The 16,681-nt window shown below is 47.6% G+C and overlaps 5 protein-coding genes and 1 long non-coding RNA gene across 9 annotated transcripts; 3 read left to right on the forward strand and 3 right to left on the reverse strand.

Moving 5' to 3' along the window:
- Positions 1 to 176: 176 nt before the first annotated feature.
- On the forward strand, positions 177 to 3,484 carry reeld1 (reeler domain containing 1). The gene is made up of 4 exons (XM_085905594.1): positions 177 to 546; positions 633 to 909; positions 980 to 1,140; positions 1,220 to 3,484. The coding sequence occupies exons 1-4, from the start codon at positions 339 to 341 to the stop codon at positions 3,091 to 3,093; spliced, it is 2,520 nt and encodes an 839-aa protein (XP_085761720.1). The 5' UTR covers positions 177 to 338; the 3' UTR covers positions 3,094 to 3,484.
- Positions 3,485 to 3,538: 54 nt separating this feature from the next.
- slc10a7 (solute carrier family 10 member 7) lies at positions 3,539 to 7,027 on the reverse strand. 2 transcript variants are annotated; one of them, XM_085905593.1, is made up of 12 exons: positions 6,775 to 7,027; positions 5,983 to 6,065; positions 5,783 to 5,919; positions 5,483 to 5,558; positions 5,373 to 5,411; positions 5,265 to 5,300; positions 4,679 to 4,762; positions 4,445 to 4,610; positions 4,245 to 4,296; positions 4,078 to 4,151; positions 3,850 to 4,002; positions 3,539 to 3,685 (listed from the first exon to the last, which is right to left on the reverse strand). In XM_085905593.1, the coding sequence occupies exons 1-12, from the start codon at positions 6,872 to 6,874 to the stop codon at positions 3,654 to 3,656; spliced, it is 1,032 nt and encodes a 343-aa protein (XP_085761719.1). In that variant the 5' UTR covers positions 6,875 to 7,027; the 3' UTR covers positions 3,539 to 3,653. The 2 variants fall into 2 exon arrangements, with proteins under 2 accessions (XP_085761719.1, XP_085761718.1); XM_085905592.1 differs by having other exon boundaries at positions 3,546 to 3,688.
- A 458-nt stretch (positions 7,028 to 7,485) lies between these two features.
- ttc29 (tetratricopeptide repeat domain 29) lies at positions 7,486 to 10,354 on the reverse strand. The gene is made up of 12 exons (XM_085931563.1): positions 10,063 to 10,354; positions 9,754 to 9,833; positions 9,557 to 9,616; positions 9,419 to 9,478; positions 9,082 to 9,245; positions 8,838 to 9,017; positions 8,544 to 8,756; positions 8,387 to 8,472; positions 8,233 to 8,324; positions 8,041 to 8,164; positions 7,887 to 7,976; positions 7,486 to 7,757 (listed from the first exon to the last, which is right to left on the reverse strand). The coding sequence occupies exons 2-12, from the start codon at positions 9,813 to 9,815 to the stop codon at positions 7,602 to 7,604; spliced, it is 1,287 nt and encodes a 428-aa protein (XP_085787689.1). The 5' UTR covers positions 9,816 to 9,833; positions 10,063 to 10,354; the 3' UTR covers positions 7,486 to 7,601.
- LOC147060163 (endothelin-1 receptor-like) lies at positions 10,235 to 13,007 on the forward strand. 2 transcript variants are annotated; one of them, XM_085931585.1, is made up of 7 exons: positions 10,237 to 11,327; positions 11,776 to 11,903; positions 11,967 to 12,165; positions 12,233 to 12,385; positions 12,455 to 12,588; positions 12,657 to 12,765; positions 12,850 to 13,007. In XM_085931585.1, exons 1-7 carry the CDS (start codon positions 10,986 to 10,988, stop codon positions 12,910 to 12,912), a joined length of 1,128 nt encoding a protein of 375 aa, XP_085787711.1. In that variant the 5' UTR covers positions 10,237 to 10,985; the 3' UTR covers positions 12,913 to 13,007. The 2 variants fall into 2 exon arrangements, with proteins under 2 accessions (XP_085787702.1, XP_085787711.1); XM_085931576.1 differs by having other exon boundaries at positions 10,235 to 11,327; positions 12,657 to 13,007.
- On the reverse strand, positions 11,630 to 16,416 carry LOC147060164 (uncharacterized). Its single transcript, XR_015068312.1, has 7 exons — positions 14,509 to 16,416; positions 14,260 to 14,358; positions 14,051 to 14,169; positions 13,455 to 13,613; positions 12,800 to 12,888; positions 12,198 to 12,321; positions 11,630 to 12,101 (listed from the first exon to the last, which is right to left on the reverse strand). It is a non-coding gene; the product is annotated as an uncharacterized LOC147060164 (long non-coding RNA).
- On the forward strand, positions 13,461 to 16,504 carry LOC147060165 (transmembrane protein 184C-like). 2 transcript variants are annotated; one of them, XM_085931542.1, is made up of 12 exons: positions 13,461 to 13,701; positions 14,060 to 14,184; positions 14,248 to 14,378; positions 14,452 to 14,488; positions 14,558 to 14,763; positions 14,831 to 14,905; positions 15,187 to 15,280; positions 15,348 to 15,460; positions 15,543 to 15,642; positions 15,708 to 15,785; positions 15,908 to 16,001; positions 16,077 to 16,504. In XM_085931542.1, exons 2-12 carry the CDS (start codon positions 14,068 to 14,070, stop codon positions 16,337 to 16,339), a joined length of 1,308 nt encoding a protein of 435 aa, XP_085787668.1. In that variant the 5' UTR covers positions 13,461 to 13,701; positions 14,060 to 14,067; the 3' UTR covers positions 16,340 to 16,504. The 2 variants fall into 2 exon arrangements, with proteins under 2 accessions (XP_085787668.1, XP_085787676.1); XM_085931550.1 differs by lacking the exon at positions 14,060 to 14,184 and having other exon boundaries at positions 14,229 to 14,378.
- The last annotated feature ends 177 nt before the right edge of the window (positions 16,505 to 16,681 follow it).

Consider the following 16,681-nt stretch of genomic DNA (forward strand, 5'->3'; position numbering starts at 1 on the left):
AATCGTCACTAGAGGGAGTGCTCAGAAGCACCAGCAGCAGATCTAGAAACTGTGGCTCTATGCCCACCCACCTCCCTACCACCTCACTTCAAAGTCCCCTGCCCAAAATCCCTCCAGCTCATCTTCAGACACTTGCTCTCACACATTTGCTCAGCACTGAGAAGACATCCTAGCAAGGTAGGAATAAATAATGTCATCACTTTTTAGATGGATCTTGTATTTACAAAATCTATGTTGTCCCAAAAATAGTCCAAAGACTTGATTTAGGCCAAAAATAAGAAATACTCGTGGATTTCTCTATGCAGCAGTCTTAGATTTCCTTTTTATGTCCTGCTAAGATGCAGTCCTCCCTGCTTCATTTGGGGACAACCGTGATCTTGTCATGCTTTGTCCTGCCTGCTACTGCGTTCTCTCGCGGCGCGGGTCCCGCTTCCTGCCAGGCAATGAGGCCGGGCCACATTCGGGTCCAATCTCAGGACCCGCAGCAGAGCTATGTCACAATTCGTACGTCGGTAGACTCGTATCTGCCTGGACAGTTGGTAACAGGTAATGGTGACACATTCTCCAGCTGATGGATAATAATGATAATGTAACGACGGTCCAAAGGCTTAAAAACAATCCTCGGTTCGCAGTGACAGTCCGAAGCTCTCGGGACTTCATGGGCTTCTTGCTGCAGGCCCGCCGTGTTGAAGATTCAGAAGCCACAGCTAGAGTCGCAGGTGGGGCAGGGTCCCCTGCAGAAGGTCCGGTTCTGGTGGGTGGATCCTGGACCCTGGCCCCGCCCGGGACCCACACGTTGCGCTGCCTTTCGGAGGGCGATACGCTCACCCACTCGGACAAACAGCTGAAGCGAAACCTGTCGTTCGTGTGGAGGGCTCCTGATGCACCCGTCGGAGACATTCGCTTCTAGTGAGTCCAGAATCCAAACATGCACATTTCTGTCAAAGATTCACAGGGGGGGGGGGTTTCTTTGTCATAGTATCACAGTGGTTCAGTCCTACTTTGTTTACTGGGCCGGGATTAAGTCTGCAGTGGTGCATGATGGGACTCGAAGTCTTTGGACTTCAAGAAACACAACAGGAGCCGAGACAGGACGAGCAGTTTTTGGTCTTCATGATGAGACTTTTACTCCGATACCAGGTACAAACACATAGGGCTTGAACCTTCAATTGTGTTTTCATGACTAACAGTCCTTTTGGTTTCATCTTTTGGCCTGAAGCTCCACTGAACCAACCCAATCAATTCATCGGTTCTGCTTCATTAGGAAAGCAAAGCTTTACTCCCAAAAAGGTCTGGAAGAGCGCTTCAAGTCCAGTGACGCTCGCAAGGTACCAAAAGGGTCGAAGAACTAAGAACTACTCAGTCCTACAAATGTCAAGAGATCATTCAAGCAGCAATTACCTGGATTCAGGATCTCTGGCTGAAGAGTCAGGCGGAGATCCTTATCCGTTCATCACCCCTTTCCCACCAGATGAAGGTGTCTCTCGTCAACATTGGAAGGGTGTAGAAAAAAAGACGTCAACACAAAGTTCACTAACATCTTCAGAAAATAAGCGTCTCCTTAACACGAACCCCTCAGAGCCAACATCGTATAAACCGACAAGACCGCTTCATGTCCCAACGGCTTTGTTTGGCTACGAGATCCAAAGTAGATCTCAGAAGAGCCTCACGACACATGACGTAAGAAGCCAGTCTGAGTCTTCATTTCAGTCACAGTCCATGAAGAGTCCTTCCAGCCAGACAGTTTCCAACTCCACAAACTTTTTACCGACTTCTCTGAAGTCTACGACCCAAAGTTTTCTTCTGCAGCCCGAAGACTCCAGAGATGGACCATCGCATCCTCCCAATAGCTCTCGTCAAACTCTGTTCCAGACATCCGTGTCTCAATCTCCGCAGCACGTTAACAACACCTTAAAAAATCTTCTCCCATCTGACAAAGCTGTTGAGGGAGCAAGAACGAGACCACAACCATGGTCCAAAGAACATCCTCAAACTGTGACTCACAACAGTCAACCGTCAGTTTCCACTCGAAGATTAAACACTTTGGTTTTCACAACAAAGTCTGAACATGCTTCAACCACAACAGGAAAAAACATGAGCACATTTGATTCTTCTGATTTTCCTCAAGGTGTTATCAGCCAATCTTCACCAAGCCATAACGTCGCCAAATACCCAACCAAGAATCCTTTCACACCTTCTTCCAGCCGAGAACAAACCATTCCTGTTTATTCCCGTCTTCCAAAACCTTCTCCTATGTCTACAACTCCTAAATGGCTCTCAAGCATTCTGTCCTCCACTTACCAAACCATGTCCCCCACAACATCAACGTTTCCCTTGAGTAGCTCCATCAACTCTCCATCATCAGCCACGTTCGATCTCCATGGTCCATTCAGAACCTCCGTCCCAGGAATCACAAGTTCCCCATCATCTCCTACCACCACCAGGTCTACGGCCATGCCTTCCTCCTCCTTGAGCCGTTCAAGTTCTCACCTTCCTCTCACCTCAGTGGGATCTTTGTCTTTTATTTTGGCTACCTCACCTTCCTCCCAAGCAACTTCCCCACATCCAGGACCTTCTCCAGCTCCACGTCGCTCCCTCAACAACCGCCCCTCAATTTCTCCCGTACCTTTGCCATCCCAAAGACAGACCCACACTGCATCTTCTAACCCCAAAGAAAAATATCATCCATCAACCTCTAGCCACAAACTCCATTCCAACATCGGGGAGGAACTAAAACCAAAACCTCCGAAACTGGACACCAAACTTCCCTTGAATCCCTTGAAAACTCCAGGCATGGCGGGCAAGTATCCGGAAATTGTGACCAGGCATAGCTCTTGGGAGCTGGGAATGCTGCTGGGCTGCTCGGCCGGTCTGGGAATGGCGCTGGTGGTCGGCGTGCGCTACGTCTACAGACAGGCCTGCGGAAAACACACCGAGGTGACGCTGCACGACCGGGAGAGAGATTACGGGAGGGGCGAGCGAGGGATGATCCACGTTCAGGAGTGCGGCGATTTGGTGCGAGTCCGCCGAATCCGAGAGAACAGTCTGGTGCTCCTTGCCGAGTACGACATACTAGCCTCGCCTGGAGACTGAGATGGAATCCAGTGTGAAAATGATTTGGATTTATTTCCTTTTCTGAAAATAGAGGAACATTTCTGATTCTTTCTGTCGACTCAAAAGTAGTAAATGTGCCGTGACACTCAAAGTAGAAACTCTTTGGTATTAGGTGGGGGTAAAATGCTTTGTAAACGTTTGTAGCATCAAACACATGAAAACACGATGTTCATGTTGGGTCATCATCACTATTAAACATTGAAAGCTTTAAGTTAAATTAAATACATCATCTAGCCTCAAGACTCTTGTAACAATATCAAAACCATTGTAACAAAAGTTCACATTCCCTGTTACTGGAAGCTGGAATGCTGAGTAGAAAATGTAGAAAAGACAAAAAAAAAAAAAAAAAAAAAAGGTCCCAGCCACCCCACGTGTCCTTTATCAAATATAAAATGTGTACCTTTGCTTTTGTTAAATAAAGAAGAATAAACGTTTTGTGTTTTGTCCATTGCGGAGGGCGGCAAGCCAGCATTTGGTCCTCGTGTCCGAGGTCGCAGCTGATTGGCCACGGGAAGGCACACGATCGTTCGGTGAGCCGCTCACTTGGTCAGACGGGCTGCAGGCTGGTCATCTGCTGGACCCACACACAAGTAAAAAAAAAAAGTCTTTCTCAAGCACTTCAAATGCCACAAGAATATTTTTGGAAATTTAGCTTGAACGTGTAATAAAAATGTTTTTTTTAAATGGATTCCAAAAAGTCTGGCAGAAGGATGAGGAACGAATAGGCATGCTCACCGCTCACCTTCTGGCGGCCGGTCATCCAGCCGCGCATGGTCGGCACCAGCACGGATCCGAGGAGGATCTGGGCCGGGTGGTAGATAAGCAGGGGGACCGAGATGAGCGACAGACGTTCGTCGCCCGCGAACACAATCTTCAGCATGGGGATACCTGCGCACCCGTCAGACACAGGCCAATCAATGCCAGCAACATCTCATTACCGTGACGGTAAAGGCGGGCTCGTACCTAGCGTTAGCGACTTGTGCGTGGAGCAGAACATGATAGCCACCGTGTCGGCGGGACTAAATCCTGAGCCGGCTCTGAGGAGAAAATAACCAGCCGGGCGGACGATGTGGTGTCACGTGTAGAGATTAGACAACTTTGGAAATAGACAGAAAGAGAACGGCGCTCACCTGCTGGAAAATCCAAAAGTGAACAGCATGAAAGTCAGCTGGATGAAGAAAACTGCAAGGAAACAGGGGATCACACAATTTTCTCAGATGAACCAGAACTGAGCAATCGCAAATATACACAGAAAAAAAAAATCCCCCGTGAGCAGATACAATATTTTCTGCTCGGTCTTTCCGGTAGTTGAGGATGTGCGTGCGCTCACTGATGAGGACGACCATCAGCAGGCTGGTGGGGTCCAGCTCCATGTTGGCGTTGCTGAAGGTGTCACAGAAGGTGCTGTAGATGATCATGAGGAGGACGGCGCTGCTGACGGTGCCGAACGGAGGCTTCCTGCGCTCCAGACACTCCCTCAGGAAGCGGCGGCACACCTGCGAGGAATGGGGAGGAGCATCATTAAGGCGGCGCTCGTCGCAGCCACCAAGTTTACGTGGCGTACCTGACCCACGATGAGCGGCACCACCACAGTCATGAAAAGCTGAGAGAAGATGGAGCCAAAGGCCACGGAGGATGAGGAGCCCAGCTAGAAGAAACATTTGAAAACTTTATACTTCAAAAGTTGATGAGTAGATTGTTTCATTTTTTTCTAGCCTAGTCAACCCCATAAGATTATTTGTAATATTCTGTGTGCACCCCAACTAGTTGAAACACAATGTTTTGATTCATGTTTGGTTTGTGGAATATGAATTAAACAGAAAAAAAATCGACCTGTTTCTATCCATCTCAGGGGGCGGCCATTTTGCCACTTGCTGTCGACTTGAAAATGACATCACACTTGCCACAACCAATCACAGCTCACCAGTTTTCTGAAGCTGAGCCGTGATTGGTTGTGACCTGAGACCTGGCAATTGTGTCATTTTAAGTCGACAACAAATGGCAAAATGCTGAAGATTTCACATACTGGCAAATGTGCATCAAAAATTAAGTTCTCATTTTTCTATCATTGTGTGAATTAAAACTTTCTGGATCAAAATTACTTGAGTAGATACTCATACTTTTTGACTGGCTTGTCAGATGCGACTTACAAAGAGCAGGAGGAGGGTCGGTGTCACCACGATACCCTGCACAAAAACAAAAACATGCTGACACGGTGCTTCGTGTTCTTGACGAGCACTGCGCCACTCAAACCTCACCAGGAAGCTCCCAAATGCAGAGTTGAAGATGGCAGCCGCCTGGTGAGATAAACCCAATCAGTCACCATGGCAACGACACATTGTTTCTCACCTCGCGAGGTGCGTCTTACCTCGTTACCACCGACGGCTTTGGTGAGAATGACGGCCGACGAGACCGGAGGCGGCATACAGCTCACTGTCTGTAACCTAGGCAACGATGACACCGTGATCATGTTACCTTCAGGGATTGGATGCCTTCAATGCGATACACATGGCAGCAGTAAAACTTTTTTTTTTTTTTTTTTTTTTTCAGAGTGAAAGTGCGTCAGGAACTGCAGCGAATGGGGAGGGCATGAATGAGACTTTTGTAAGTACTTTGAGGTAAAGTCAACAGTGCTCAGATTAAAGACTACATTCACATGCAGTCTTACCCTCGGAGCAGCCATTGGTCGATGTTAGTCAGCGCCAGCACTCTGACCAGCAGCCAAATGGTCATTGGGAAGAAGACCAGCGTGAAGGACTGCACGAAGAGGTGAAGGCGGACATGAAGTAAAGCGCTGGTCAACTCCTGCACACACGCAAAAAGAATAATGTGAAATCCAGAGAATTTTTGGGGCATTCTCATTGTCACCTCTGTTTTCAGCGAGAGACCGCTGTTGAAGAAGATCAGCGAGACCGCCAGATACGAGATGGTGATTTCTGGCTTCAGTGGTCCTGTGGCAGACAAAGGGAAGAGTGGTCACTATGGTAACCATGGAAATACCTAGCCACGTTTCTTCGTCCCGTTTAATAGTTCAACTCTGCAATCAGCAAGGCAACATGTCATACTCAGTAGCAGGGTTATCTTACAAGATGTAATGGACCGTAGTCCCTGAACGCATCACACGGTAGCTCTTATCATCCAGGATGATAAACGTGTTTGCTCGAGTAAATTACGATCGCGACAAGACATTTTATCGTCACCCAAGCGATACTTTCACTGGCTATGATCCAAATGTGTAGCGATGGGAGAGGCGTGTGTGTGTGTGTGTGTGTGTGTGTGTGTGTGTGTGTGTGTGTGTGTGTGTGTGTGTGTGTGTGTGTGTGTGTGTGTGTGTGTGTGTGTGTGTGTGTGTGTGTGTGTGTGTGTTGACATAAGTACAGAATGCAACGTGTCACACAAACTCCCTGCAAAACTTCCGGATCGCACGTTTACATGCAATTTAGAGAGAACGTCTAAAATGTTTCCCCTGATGTGATATGTCAGATGAATTTATCATCTTTCAACTCGCCTTCAGCACAAATATTCTAAAATACTGATCTAAAAGAATAAGTGGCAAAATATCGACGTCTGGAAGATCAAAGCAGAGATGACACACAACAAGTTGCGGGTTATTTGAAGTCCATTATGTGTCGTCATGTCGTATTCAAATCCTGTTCTCACCTCCTTTGACACCGAAGCTGGGCTGCACTTTAGCCGACAATATCACGAATACAATCCCAATGATGAACCATTCCCTCCGTATCGTGGCCAGCAGTCCCATGTTTCAGCGCCGGCCTATTCCGGATCACCCGGCGGCCCCGTGAAACGCTGAAGGACCCGTGACGGCTCTCTTTTCTCGGGTCCTTCTTGTCCACTCGTAGTCCGCTTGACAAGAGTTCCTTGTTGCGATGTCAAGAGTTCCTCAAACGCAACGTTTTCTTTCTTCTTCATATTAATAGGAGTTGGTAAATAAATTGAGGAGTACAATGCTGCCATCTTTTGGTTAAAACGTGCATCGGCCTGCTTCAAGAGTGTGTCGTTCGAGTGCGTTTCTTAATTTCCTCTTCATGGAAGTCAACAGTTGAAATAAGCGTATCCAAATTGGATACCTAATGTTTTTTTTTTAAAACTCGTGTACTTTCTCTCCTTTAATTCCACCCCCCAGAATATTACTTAGTTTTATTAATTGGCTGTCTGAGTGCACCACCAACAATCCCAGTGTGGATTGAAACGCTATAATAATAATAATAATAATAATAATAATAATAATAATAGCTTTGATTTGTATGGCTTTATGTTAGCATAGAGAAGCTGCTCTATGAAAGAGCCCAACAAGAAAGTTATTCATTATAGAAATACGTATTTCAAAAACAAGGGTGTGTCACAGTCAAATATTTATTCAATTTTTTAAAAGGAAAGTAGTGCTAGTGACACATTTGCTGGCATCCTTGGCAATCCTGCAATCCTTGGCTCGTGGAAACGTCAAGGTAACTCAGTCCATGACGTGTCTAATAGTCGCAGATGTCAGCATTGCCGCCGGTCTCGTGAAGTCCTCTTGACACTTTCCAGGCCAGCAGCCGTGACAGAGCGGGCGACGTTGCCGACTCCACGTCCGAGCTGTACTTCCCCACAATGCAACGAGTGTGAGCACTGGCCAGTGACACCTGACGGACATAAACGCTTGTAACATTACACACATTTGTAAAAAAAAGAAACTGGTGAAAGTACAAGAAGGAATTGAACTACTTACGTCAAAGGACTTCATTAAAAATGAAACAAAACAGATAACCTACCTGAGCTTTCTGCACCAAAGCCACGTCTCCGATGTCACAGGCCACGTTGTAACCTTGGAGTAAGCTCTCGCGAGCTTGGTCATACTGTTTCTGCAAGGGAGGGAGGGAGGACCATGATTTTGTGTACGTGTGTATATGTGTGTGAGTGCGTTACCATGTTAGTGTAGACATGGCCCAGACATAGGCATGCGTCGACGAGGTGGTGATGTAAGCTCTTGCTCCGGGAGATGTCAACCAATGTCTCCAAAAGCTTGATGGTGTTCTTGATGTTTCCCTTACTAAAACACACACACACACAAGTTGTCGACACAAAAGGTCGAATCTCGTTTTCAGTATCCGAGAGTACCTTTCATATAACTTGGCCATGGCCTTGTAAGCTTTTCCCAGGCCGTCAAAATTCTCCGTGCTGCTGCAGATGGTCATGGAGGTGTCGAGGTACTGCGAAAAAAAAAAACGAGTAAACTTATTTCAGACGCCAACTCTCAAGCGTTCGCACGTACCTGTTTGGACGTGTCGTAGTCTCCGACTCGGTAGTAGGCGAGTCCGAGCTGATAGGCGGCTTCCCCTTCGATGTTTTTGTTTGCAGCTGCAACAACGTACGTCTGGTGTTTTACGAGCGGGGATGGCGGCGAGGGCGGGCGACGGCGGTCTACTCACACTCGGTGGCGGTGGTGTAGCCTTTGTGGAGGAGCTCCAAAGCCTTCTCGGGTTTGCCCACTTTGATGCGAGCGTCCGCCTGCTTGCTGTAGATGGACCACAGGCTCTCGCGGGCTCGACGCGGCAGGGAGCGACCGGACGAGTCCACCCAACCGCCTTCGTCGGCCATTTGCACGCAAAGTTCGGCTTGGTCCCTTGCCTTGTCCAGCTGACCTGCATGTATGAATTTTTATTTTGATGGTAAATAATTTGAGGGAAGAATAAAAATGAATTTCAGGAAAGAAGGTCGCGTGCCTTGCTGCAGGTAGAGCTCGGCCAAGCAGGCCCGCCCCTCGGTGGCGTGCCGCTTGCATCCTTCCTCCTGCGCGTCGGTGCACGTGTGGTAGAAGTGCAAGCTGAGCCACAAGTCCTCCAACTCGGCCGTGAAATAGGCGCCCAAATGTAAACGTTGATCGTACGCCGCCGGCCAGCGACCTGCCGCGACCGTTCGTTAGACCCCGCCCCCGAAAAGTCAGATCTCAGAAGTGAGTCGGTATACCGTCCCGTTGCGCCTGTTCGGCGCGGCTCAGGTAAAGACCGATGCTCTCTATTTTGGCGTGCTGCTCCTCCAGCGGCGTTTGAAGACTGAGAGCCGAGTTGATCTCCGCCCCCTCCCGGCGTTCCTGATCCAACCGCAGCAGAAGGAAGAGCTCAGAGAAGGACCTGGAACAAAAGCACCGGCTGAACATTTTGGACAACGAGGCGCTCGGATGGCTATCAAATCAAAAGGGAATTCTTTTTTTTTTTGAACAATCGCAATAATATGAACTTTTTTTTTTTTCCAGCCATTCAAAACTATCCAACAAGACATACAAGCAATAATTCACGTGAGCTACCTGTGGAAGCCATGTTTTAGCAGGCCCACGCAGATGTTCTGCTTCCGGCTATTGATGAACCTACGTGAAGGAACGCTCGTCAAATCAAATTCATACTTAACAGTGAAACAAATTGGTCACCGTGGCGACCGAACTCACTTTGCGATATCTTCTTTGGAGAGACTCTGTGCTGATTTATCAACGTGTTGGACAGACTTTCTATGAAAGACACACGGAATGTTCCAATAACTACATCAGGTCAATATTTCCCAACGTTACCGTCGTAGCGCTTTTAATTGTAGATCGATTTATCGTAAAGAAACAATTCTCAGATCGAATTCCAAGGTGTAACTTACTTGCTTCTCTGCCTCCTGACCCTCGAGGACACTCCTGGTAGAGAGCTGCCTTGAGCTTCCATTCTCGGCTGTCACTCAACCTGGAGGCGGGGCCAATATTTTAGAACAGGTGAGTGGAAAGAAGGAAGGAAGAAGTCAGAAAGAAAATTTAGGAAGAAAGTAAGACACGAAGGCAGAAAAGTAGGTTTAGCTAACCCTATTAAAACAGGAGGATAAAAATCGCAGAAGTAGCCTATAGCAACTTTTATGCAACCATTGTGACCTGTTCGTAAAGTGGACTCATTTATTTACAATTGAGAACGGACTTACATTGTAGCCTTATTTCCTGTCTGCGGTAACCTGAATTAGTAGCTAGCTCACCTCCACTCGACCTGGCGACAACGACGTACAATCGGCGTCTCCTCTTCGAATTTCACGAGCGTCACCAAGGAGCTCTGTTTTCAGTCAGCCTGTCATGTTACCCTGGCAACGTACGTCCCCCAAGCGACATTTATCTCCATGGCAACCAAGGTCGATCGTCGCCGGCGCGGTCGAGCGAGAGCAGGTTGCTTAGCGGTTGAAGCGTGCCAACTGATTTAAGAGCTTTTCAAGTTGTCTTTTCCCGAGTGTGCGTCCATGAGAGTTGAGTAGTTTTAATGTGTAGTATCCTTCTATCGATAAAATTTAAGTAAGGTGACCAGACGTCCTCTTTTTCCCGGACATGTCCTACTTTTGAGTCCTAAAAAAAGTCCGGGGTTTTGTTGGACGGCTTTTTTATGATGAAAATATTTCATCAAAACAATCATTTTTAACCCACTTATGCATCTAAGTACAATCAGTCTTTTGCATTTTGTCATCTGTTGTTGACAACTTAAGAGGATGGAAATTGTATGCATTTGATTTGCCACACAACTTGTTAAAGTCTGAAGTCACGTGGGGCGCACAACACAAACACATCTCATCTTTGAGGTTAGATGGGGACTCGTCTTTTCTTTCTAAGTCAACCAATTAGGTCGACAACATAAAGAACATGTGACACATGGCAACGCTTCGCTTCAAACGTACTAATAAAGTCAACGAGAGGCCGCCGACTCTTTATTATCTAAAATAAAAGCAAATTTGTGTTTACAAGATGTTCCATTGGGAGGTGGCAAGGGGGGGGGAGGGCGTTGACATGTGTCCTTCTAAAGCAGGAACCCACAGGATGGGGTTCCAGATACCGACCGAGTTCTTGAGGTCCAACAGTGGCAACAATGCTGTCTTCACTGCTGGTTGGTTTGCTTCTATCAGCCTGGTCCCGTTGCCATGGGAACATCTCACCTGACCCAGGTGACACGGGACCTCCCTCGTCCCGGTCCGACTCTTCCGCCATCCCCGGCTGCACGAGGACCACGGCCATCGACGGTACCTTCAAGTGCATCAACACCGTCGTGTCGTGCCTCATCTTCGTCGTGGGTGTCGTCGGCAACGTCACCCTGTTGAGGATCATCTACCAGAATAAAAGCATGAGGAACGGCCCCAATGCTCTCATTGCCAGCTTGGCCCTGGGTGACCTCATCTATATCGCCGTTGACATTCCCATCAACGTATACAAGGTACCTGTTACCGTCTCCCACTGAATTTTGCAAGCTGGTAGTACGTTCAGATGATGTCATTATTATGATATACTATATCAGATCTTCTAAAAGTTGCGGGTCGGGCCCCCTAGGAGGACAAGGTGCGACCCAGGAATTTAAGAAAAAAGATCTAACCGTAGTAAAATAAAGTGTAATTGCACACCTGCTACAGTAGATGGCAGTGGCGCTTTTTTTTTTCCAGGCAAATTGATGCACTTGAAATATTTTCCATTTCAGACAAAAAACAATATTAATACATTCATTCTTTGTTGTAAGTTGTTCTGTATTAAAGAAAGAAAGAAAGAAAGAAAGAAAGAAAGAAAGAAAGAAAGAAAGAAAGAAAGAAAGAAAAGAAAAGGAAAGAAAGAGTAAGCTGTATCTAAATGGAAGGAGTGATGACGGTTTTAAGACAAATTCTTGTTTGTAGCTTTTAGCTACGCGCTGGCCGTTTGAGGACAGCCGCTTTGGTCTCGTCCTGTGCAAGCTGTTCCCCTTCCTCCAGAAAGCCTCGGTCGGCATCACCGTCCTCAACCTGTGCGCCCTCAGCGTGGACAGGTAAACGCGCACAATTTCAATCCAGGTTGTACTTGAAGCGGAACTGCAAAATGGCGGCGCCAGGTACCGCGCGGTGGCATCTTGGTCGCGAGTACCGGGCAGGGGCATCCCCACGGCGACGGCGGCGCTGATCCTAGCCATCTGGCTGCTGTCGGCCGCGCTAGCCGCACCCGAGGCCGTCGGCTTCGACATGGTCACCTTTGAGCACCACAACGTTACCATGACGACCTGCATGCTGCGGCCCACTTCGCCGTTCATGACGGTGAGTGAGTGTGACCAAAGTACTCTACTCACGTCAAAGTACTTCGAGTCTCTGACTTGTGTTTCAGTTTTATCGGGATGTCAAGGACTGGTGGTTGTTTGCTTTCTACTTCTGCGTCCCGCTGGCGTGCTCCGCCATCTTTTACGGCTTGATGACCTGTGAAATGCTCCGACACCGCAAGGGAAGTCTGCGGATTGCGTTGAGTGAACACTTGAAGCAGGTTGGACTCAAATTTGTTGTCAACGACGTATACGATCGACATCGATGCTAATGCTTCCCCTCGCTAAAGCGTCGCGACGTGGCTAAAGCCGTCTTCTGCCTGGTGCTGATCTTTGCGCTGTGTTGGTTCCCCTTGCATCTCAGTCGCCTGCTCAAGAGGACGACCTACAAATCTCACGACGCACATCGATGTGACCTTTTGAAGTATACTCGTAGATAACCTTTCCATTCTGTTTTATATCAGTGATTTCAAGTTGTTTTTATTTGTTCAGCTTCCTGTTGGTGTTGGACTACTTCAGCATCAACATGGCCACCATTAACTCCTGCATTAATCCCATCATCCTCTACTTTGTCTCCAGGAAGTTCAAAAACTGCTTCAAGGTAATGACGAGATGTTTTTTTGTAGCCACGATACCTGAAAGCATGTCGGTCATCTTCTTGCTCTGTGTGTGTCTTTTCCTGCAGTCCTGTTTGTGTTGCTGGTGCCAATCCAACTCAGAGCTGCTGTACAAGCACACGCAAAGCTGAATCAAGAACATGGAAGAGAAAAGACCATTTTCATTTTATTCGCATTTCATAGTCAACTCCTTTAAATGTGTTACAGGAACCATATTTTACATTAAAACGTGTGCACGTTTCATGTTTGTCACATTCAATTCCCTATAAAATGTGATTCTGTAAAGCCTCTTTACTCAGCAGCTCCCTCTGGTGGCCGTTTTAAACACTGCATCACAGAACAAATCGTTTTTTTTGTTTTACTACAGCCAACAAACGAAATCAAACGGGTCCTATCACTCATATTTTTAAACGTTTTATGTATGTATACAAGAGGCCACATACTTAATTCCCATTGTTTTCCGTTCCACTGCTCATTTTACTTTATTTTAAATGTACTGAAATAAAAAAAATACAGACACGTCCCCGTAAATATGACTTAAAAAAAACATTCATTCATTAAACTACGCGTAAAATCATTTTTAATATCGAAAGCTACGTCTTCACGTGACTGAGCTCGCGTTCGTGACGCAACACACAAACAAGACGAGCACGCGCATCGTGCTCGCGCGTACCTTCATGTTCTGTGGATGGCGATTGATTGATTCAAATGCTCAATCGGCCGGTGGTCGTCGGTCGGGATCGTATGGCGGGACCTGGGAGGAGGTTACAACGGTTTGGGGCGGGGGACAGAAGAGGCGTTGCCTGGTAACAGAATCCCCCCCCCCGGCAGCCTGCAAGAAGACAGCAGAGCTCAGCAGGCCCACCAGCGCCTCCATCAACACAAGCTTCGACGTTCAAACGTAAAAGAAACAGTATAAGGTATACAAGTATATAAGGTACAGCAGACACTATGACTTGTGATATTTAAAACGCTATTTTTATTCAATATACAACAATATTTATCAAAAATAATACTGCTTACAATTTGTATGGAGCCAAGATGTAAATATGGGTGGAATTTAATTGTGGCCAAACATAATGTGAATATAAAAAGCTATGAAATAGATGTAATGAGTGCACAAAATAAGAATTTATGGACATATAGTTGTGGCTCTTATTTTGGAGAGCTTAGGATCTAAATCTAGTGCCCAGACTTGGGAAAGGGGAGGGGGCGAAATACTAAATAGTGAACTAAGTGAATCTCCCGATCGATATTAAAAGCTCTCACGATGTATAGGTCCCGCAATGCCGTGCTCGTGCGTCCAATGGCGGCGATGGATCCGCCCGCTGGTTCTGGTCCTATACGTCGTCCTGCTGTTGGCTGTGGTGCCGTTGTGTGTCTGGGAGCTGCACAAGGATAAGGTTGGGGGAATTGTTTTGATGAACGTCCCCTCTGATCTTCTGAGTGAGTGTGTGTGTTTTTAGGTGGGGACTCACAGCAAAGCGTGGTTCATCGCCGGTGTCTTTGTCTTCCTCACCATTCCCATCTCGCTGTGGGACATCCTGCAGCACCTGGTCCACTACACCCAGCCGGAGCTGCAGAAACCAATCATCAGGTGAGCGCCACCACAATTTAAACCCTAGTAACCATAGCAACATGTCATTAACTACCCGCTTGAACTTCCTCAGGATACTATGGATGGTGCCTATCTACAGTCTGGACAGCGTGAGTCAAAACACACTCACGTCCATTTCCCAATGTGTCCTCAGTGTCCCTTCATTCTTGTCTCGCTAGTGGCTAGCCCTGAGGTATCTCGGCCTGGCCATCTACGTGGACACGTGCAGGGAATGCTACGAGGCGTACGTCATCTATAACTTCCTGGTGTTCCTGCTCAATTTCCTGAGTAACCAGTATCCAAGTCTGGTGCTGATGCTGGAGGTGCAGCAGCAGCAGGATCACCTGCCACCGCTTTGCTGCTGCCCGCCCTGGCCCATGGGAGAGTAAGAGATGGGGGGGGGTCACAGGAGTAGCGTGTAAAAAATAAAATAAAACTTCATGTCCCATCAGAGTGCTGCTCTTCAGATGCAAACTAGGAGTTCTCCAGTACACTGTGGTTCGGCCCGTAACCACGGTGACGGCGCTGTAAGTTCCCTTTGGTACTTCATGCCGGTAACTTATAAGAAAGTAACATATGACATGATCCATTTTTTTTGGACTGCATTTACTTTACAAAGTAAAATGTCAAGAGGTTCCCATTTAGTCTGTTGTCATGGTGACGGTCGACCATAATTCAAGTAGACCCGATGGCAACAACACAGCATGATTTGCTAACCACTGCGGCGGCGACAGCGCAGAATGGTTACCGAAACCGTGACGACGACTCGGTGACAAAACACGTGATTGTCTTCCTGGGTGTCCCTCAGGGTCTGTCAGCTGTGTGGCGTTTACGACGAAGCCAACTTCAGCTTTCGCAACGCTTGGTCCTACCTGGTCATCATCAACAATATATCGCAGCTGGTAAAAAAAGGATTTTTGGATTTCAAGAATTAAGTCTTGGATAAACACTGTGTGTGTTTGTGTGTAGTTTGCCATGTATTGCCTGGTCTTGCTCTACCGAGCGCTAAAAGAAGAGCTGACCCCCATCAGGCCCGTGGGCAAGTTCCTCTGCGTCAAACTGGTGGTCTTCGTCTCCTTCTGGTACTCGGGTCAACTATCGAGTCCGATTTTAAATTTCACACAGCACCTGATGTCATCGTGATCCCGGGTGCTGTTGGTCCAGGCAGGCGGTGTTGATCGCGTTCCTGGTGAAGGTGGGCGTCATCTCGGAGAAACGTACATGGGACTGGGCCAGCGTGGAGGCGGTGGCCACTGGATTGCAGGTGAGCACACACAAGACAACAAATTTCAATTGATGATCACATTGTGTATTTCACCCACAATTCAGGACTTCATCATCTGCATAGAAATGTTCCTGGCGGCCATTGCGCACCATTACACTTTCACGCACAAGCCCTACGTACAGGTGCGCGCACACACACACACACACACACACACACACACACACACACACACACACACACACACACACACACACACACACACACACACACACACACACACACTAACTGTGGGTGGAACATTTAGGAGGCAGAGGAAGGAACGTGCTTGGATAGTTTTCTGGCCATGTGGGACTTCTCGGACATCAGGGCCGACGTCACCGAGCAGGTCCGCCACGTTGGTGAGTACGTCCTTTCACTTTTGCCGCCGTTCAAACGAGAACACAAAAGAAAAGCCGAAACTTTTCGTCCCTTAGGCCGCACCTTCCTGGGCCGACCCAACAAGATGTACTTTGGCGCGGCCGCCCGCCCCGAGCACAGCGAGCACACCGGGCTACTGTCTCAGGATGCCGCGCCCGCCTCCGTGCCCGCCTCGCCTTCTTCGACCGGTCGATACCAAGGCCTCGGACATACCGTGGCCCCGCACTCCGTTTCGGCTCCGGCGGGTTTCAACGCGGCATCTTGGGCAGATGACGACAATGGCGACCGCTCACCAACGCGGGCGGGGGACGCGGATTAACAGGTCAACGTGCAACGTTTGCTTCTCAGTCAAGATGTGCCACTTTGTCATACTTCCTTGATATCAATTCCATCTTAGGAAATTTCAGGGAGCACAAAAAAAAATAGTATGTATATAAAAGATGCTTGTTTTATGTGCAATAAAACAATAAGGTGAAAATCAAAACTGACCTGCTACCTACTTGATTCTGGATGAAACGATCTGGACTTCGGGTCCCAGCGACAAAACGATGGTATCTCGGTTCTCTGCAAATGAGATGAAGAAATGATTTTTAATATTGCCAGACAACATGCTAACTCAACGTGTACGTACATGTACGAACACTTTGGCAATCATCAACAT

This window comes from Syngnathus leptorhynchus, chromosome 2 (genome assembly GCF_054491065.1).
Source record: "Syngnathus leptorhynchus isolate UIUO chromosome 2, UIUO_Slep, whole genome shotgun sequence".
In the NCBI taxonomy this organism is placed as follows: Eukaryota; Metazoa; Chordata; class Actinopteri; order Syngnathiformes; family Syngnathidae; genus Syngnathus; species Syngnathus leptorhynchus.

Bases quoted from the DNA above. Each gene is read 5' to 3' on its own strand.
- reeld1 (XM_085905594.1), top strand. From the start codon at position 339: ATGCAGTCCTCCCTGCTTCATTTGGGGACAACCGTGATCTTGTCATGC. The intron at 547-632 runs GTAATGGTGACA...CTCGGTTCGCAG, and splicing joins GCCTGGACAGTTGGTAACAG to TGACAGTCCGAAGCTCTCGG. The intron at 910-979 runs GTGAGTCCAGAA...TCTTTGTCATAG, and splicing joins GTCGGAGACATTCGCTTCTA to TATCACAGTGGTTCAGTCCT.
- LOC147060163 (XM_085931576.1), top strand. From the start codon at position 10,986: ATGCTGTCTTCACTGCTGGTTGGTTTGCTTCTATCAGCCTGGTCCCGT. The intron at 11,328-11,775 runs GTACCTGTTACC...TCTTGTTTGTAG, and splicing joins TTCCCATCAACGTATACAAG to CTTTTAGCTACGCGCTGGCC. The intron at 12,386-12,454 runs GTTGGACTCAAA...CCCTCGCTAAAG, and splicing joins TGAGTGAACACTTGAAGCAG to CGTCGCGACGTGGCTAAAGC.
- ttc29 (XM_085931563.1), bottom strand. From the start codon at position 9,815: ATGGAAGCTCAAGGCAGCTCTCTACCAGGAGTGTCCTCGAGGGTCAGG. The intron at 9,018-9,081 runs GTATACCGACTC...CGGTCGCGGCAG, and splicing joins CGAACAGGCGCAACGGGACG to GTCGCTGGCCGGCGGCGTAC. The intron at 7,758-7,886 runs GTAGGTTATCTG...TATGTCCGTCAG, and splicing joins CTTTGGTGCAGAAAGCTCAG to GTGTCACTGGCCAGTGCTCA.
- LOC147060165 (XM_085931542.1), top strand. From the start codon at position 14,068: ATGCCGTGCTCGTGCGTCCAATGGCGGCGATGGATCCGCCCGCTGGTT. The intron at 14,764-14,830 runs GTAAGAGATGGG...ATGTCCCATCAG, and splicing joins CCGCCCTGGCCCATGGGAGA to AGTGCTGCTCTTCAGATGCA. The intron at 14,906-15,186 runs GTAAGTTCCCTT...GGTGTCCCTCAG, and splicing joins GTAACCACGGTGACGGCGCT to GGTCTGTCAGCTGTGTGGCG.
- slc10a7 (XM_085905592.1), bottom strand. From the start codon at position 6,874: ATGGGACTGCTGGCCACGATACGGAGGGAATGGTTCATCATTGGGATT. The intron at 5,920-5,982 runs GTGACAATGAGA...GCGTGTGTGCAG, and splicing joins GTCTCTCGCTGAAAACAGAG to GAGTTGACCAGCGCTTTACT. The intron at 4,152-4,244 runs GTGAGCGCCGTT...TTTTCTCCTCAG, and splicing joins ACTTTTGGATTTTCCAGCAG to AGCCGGCTCAGGATTTAGTC.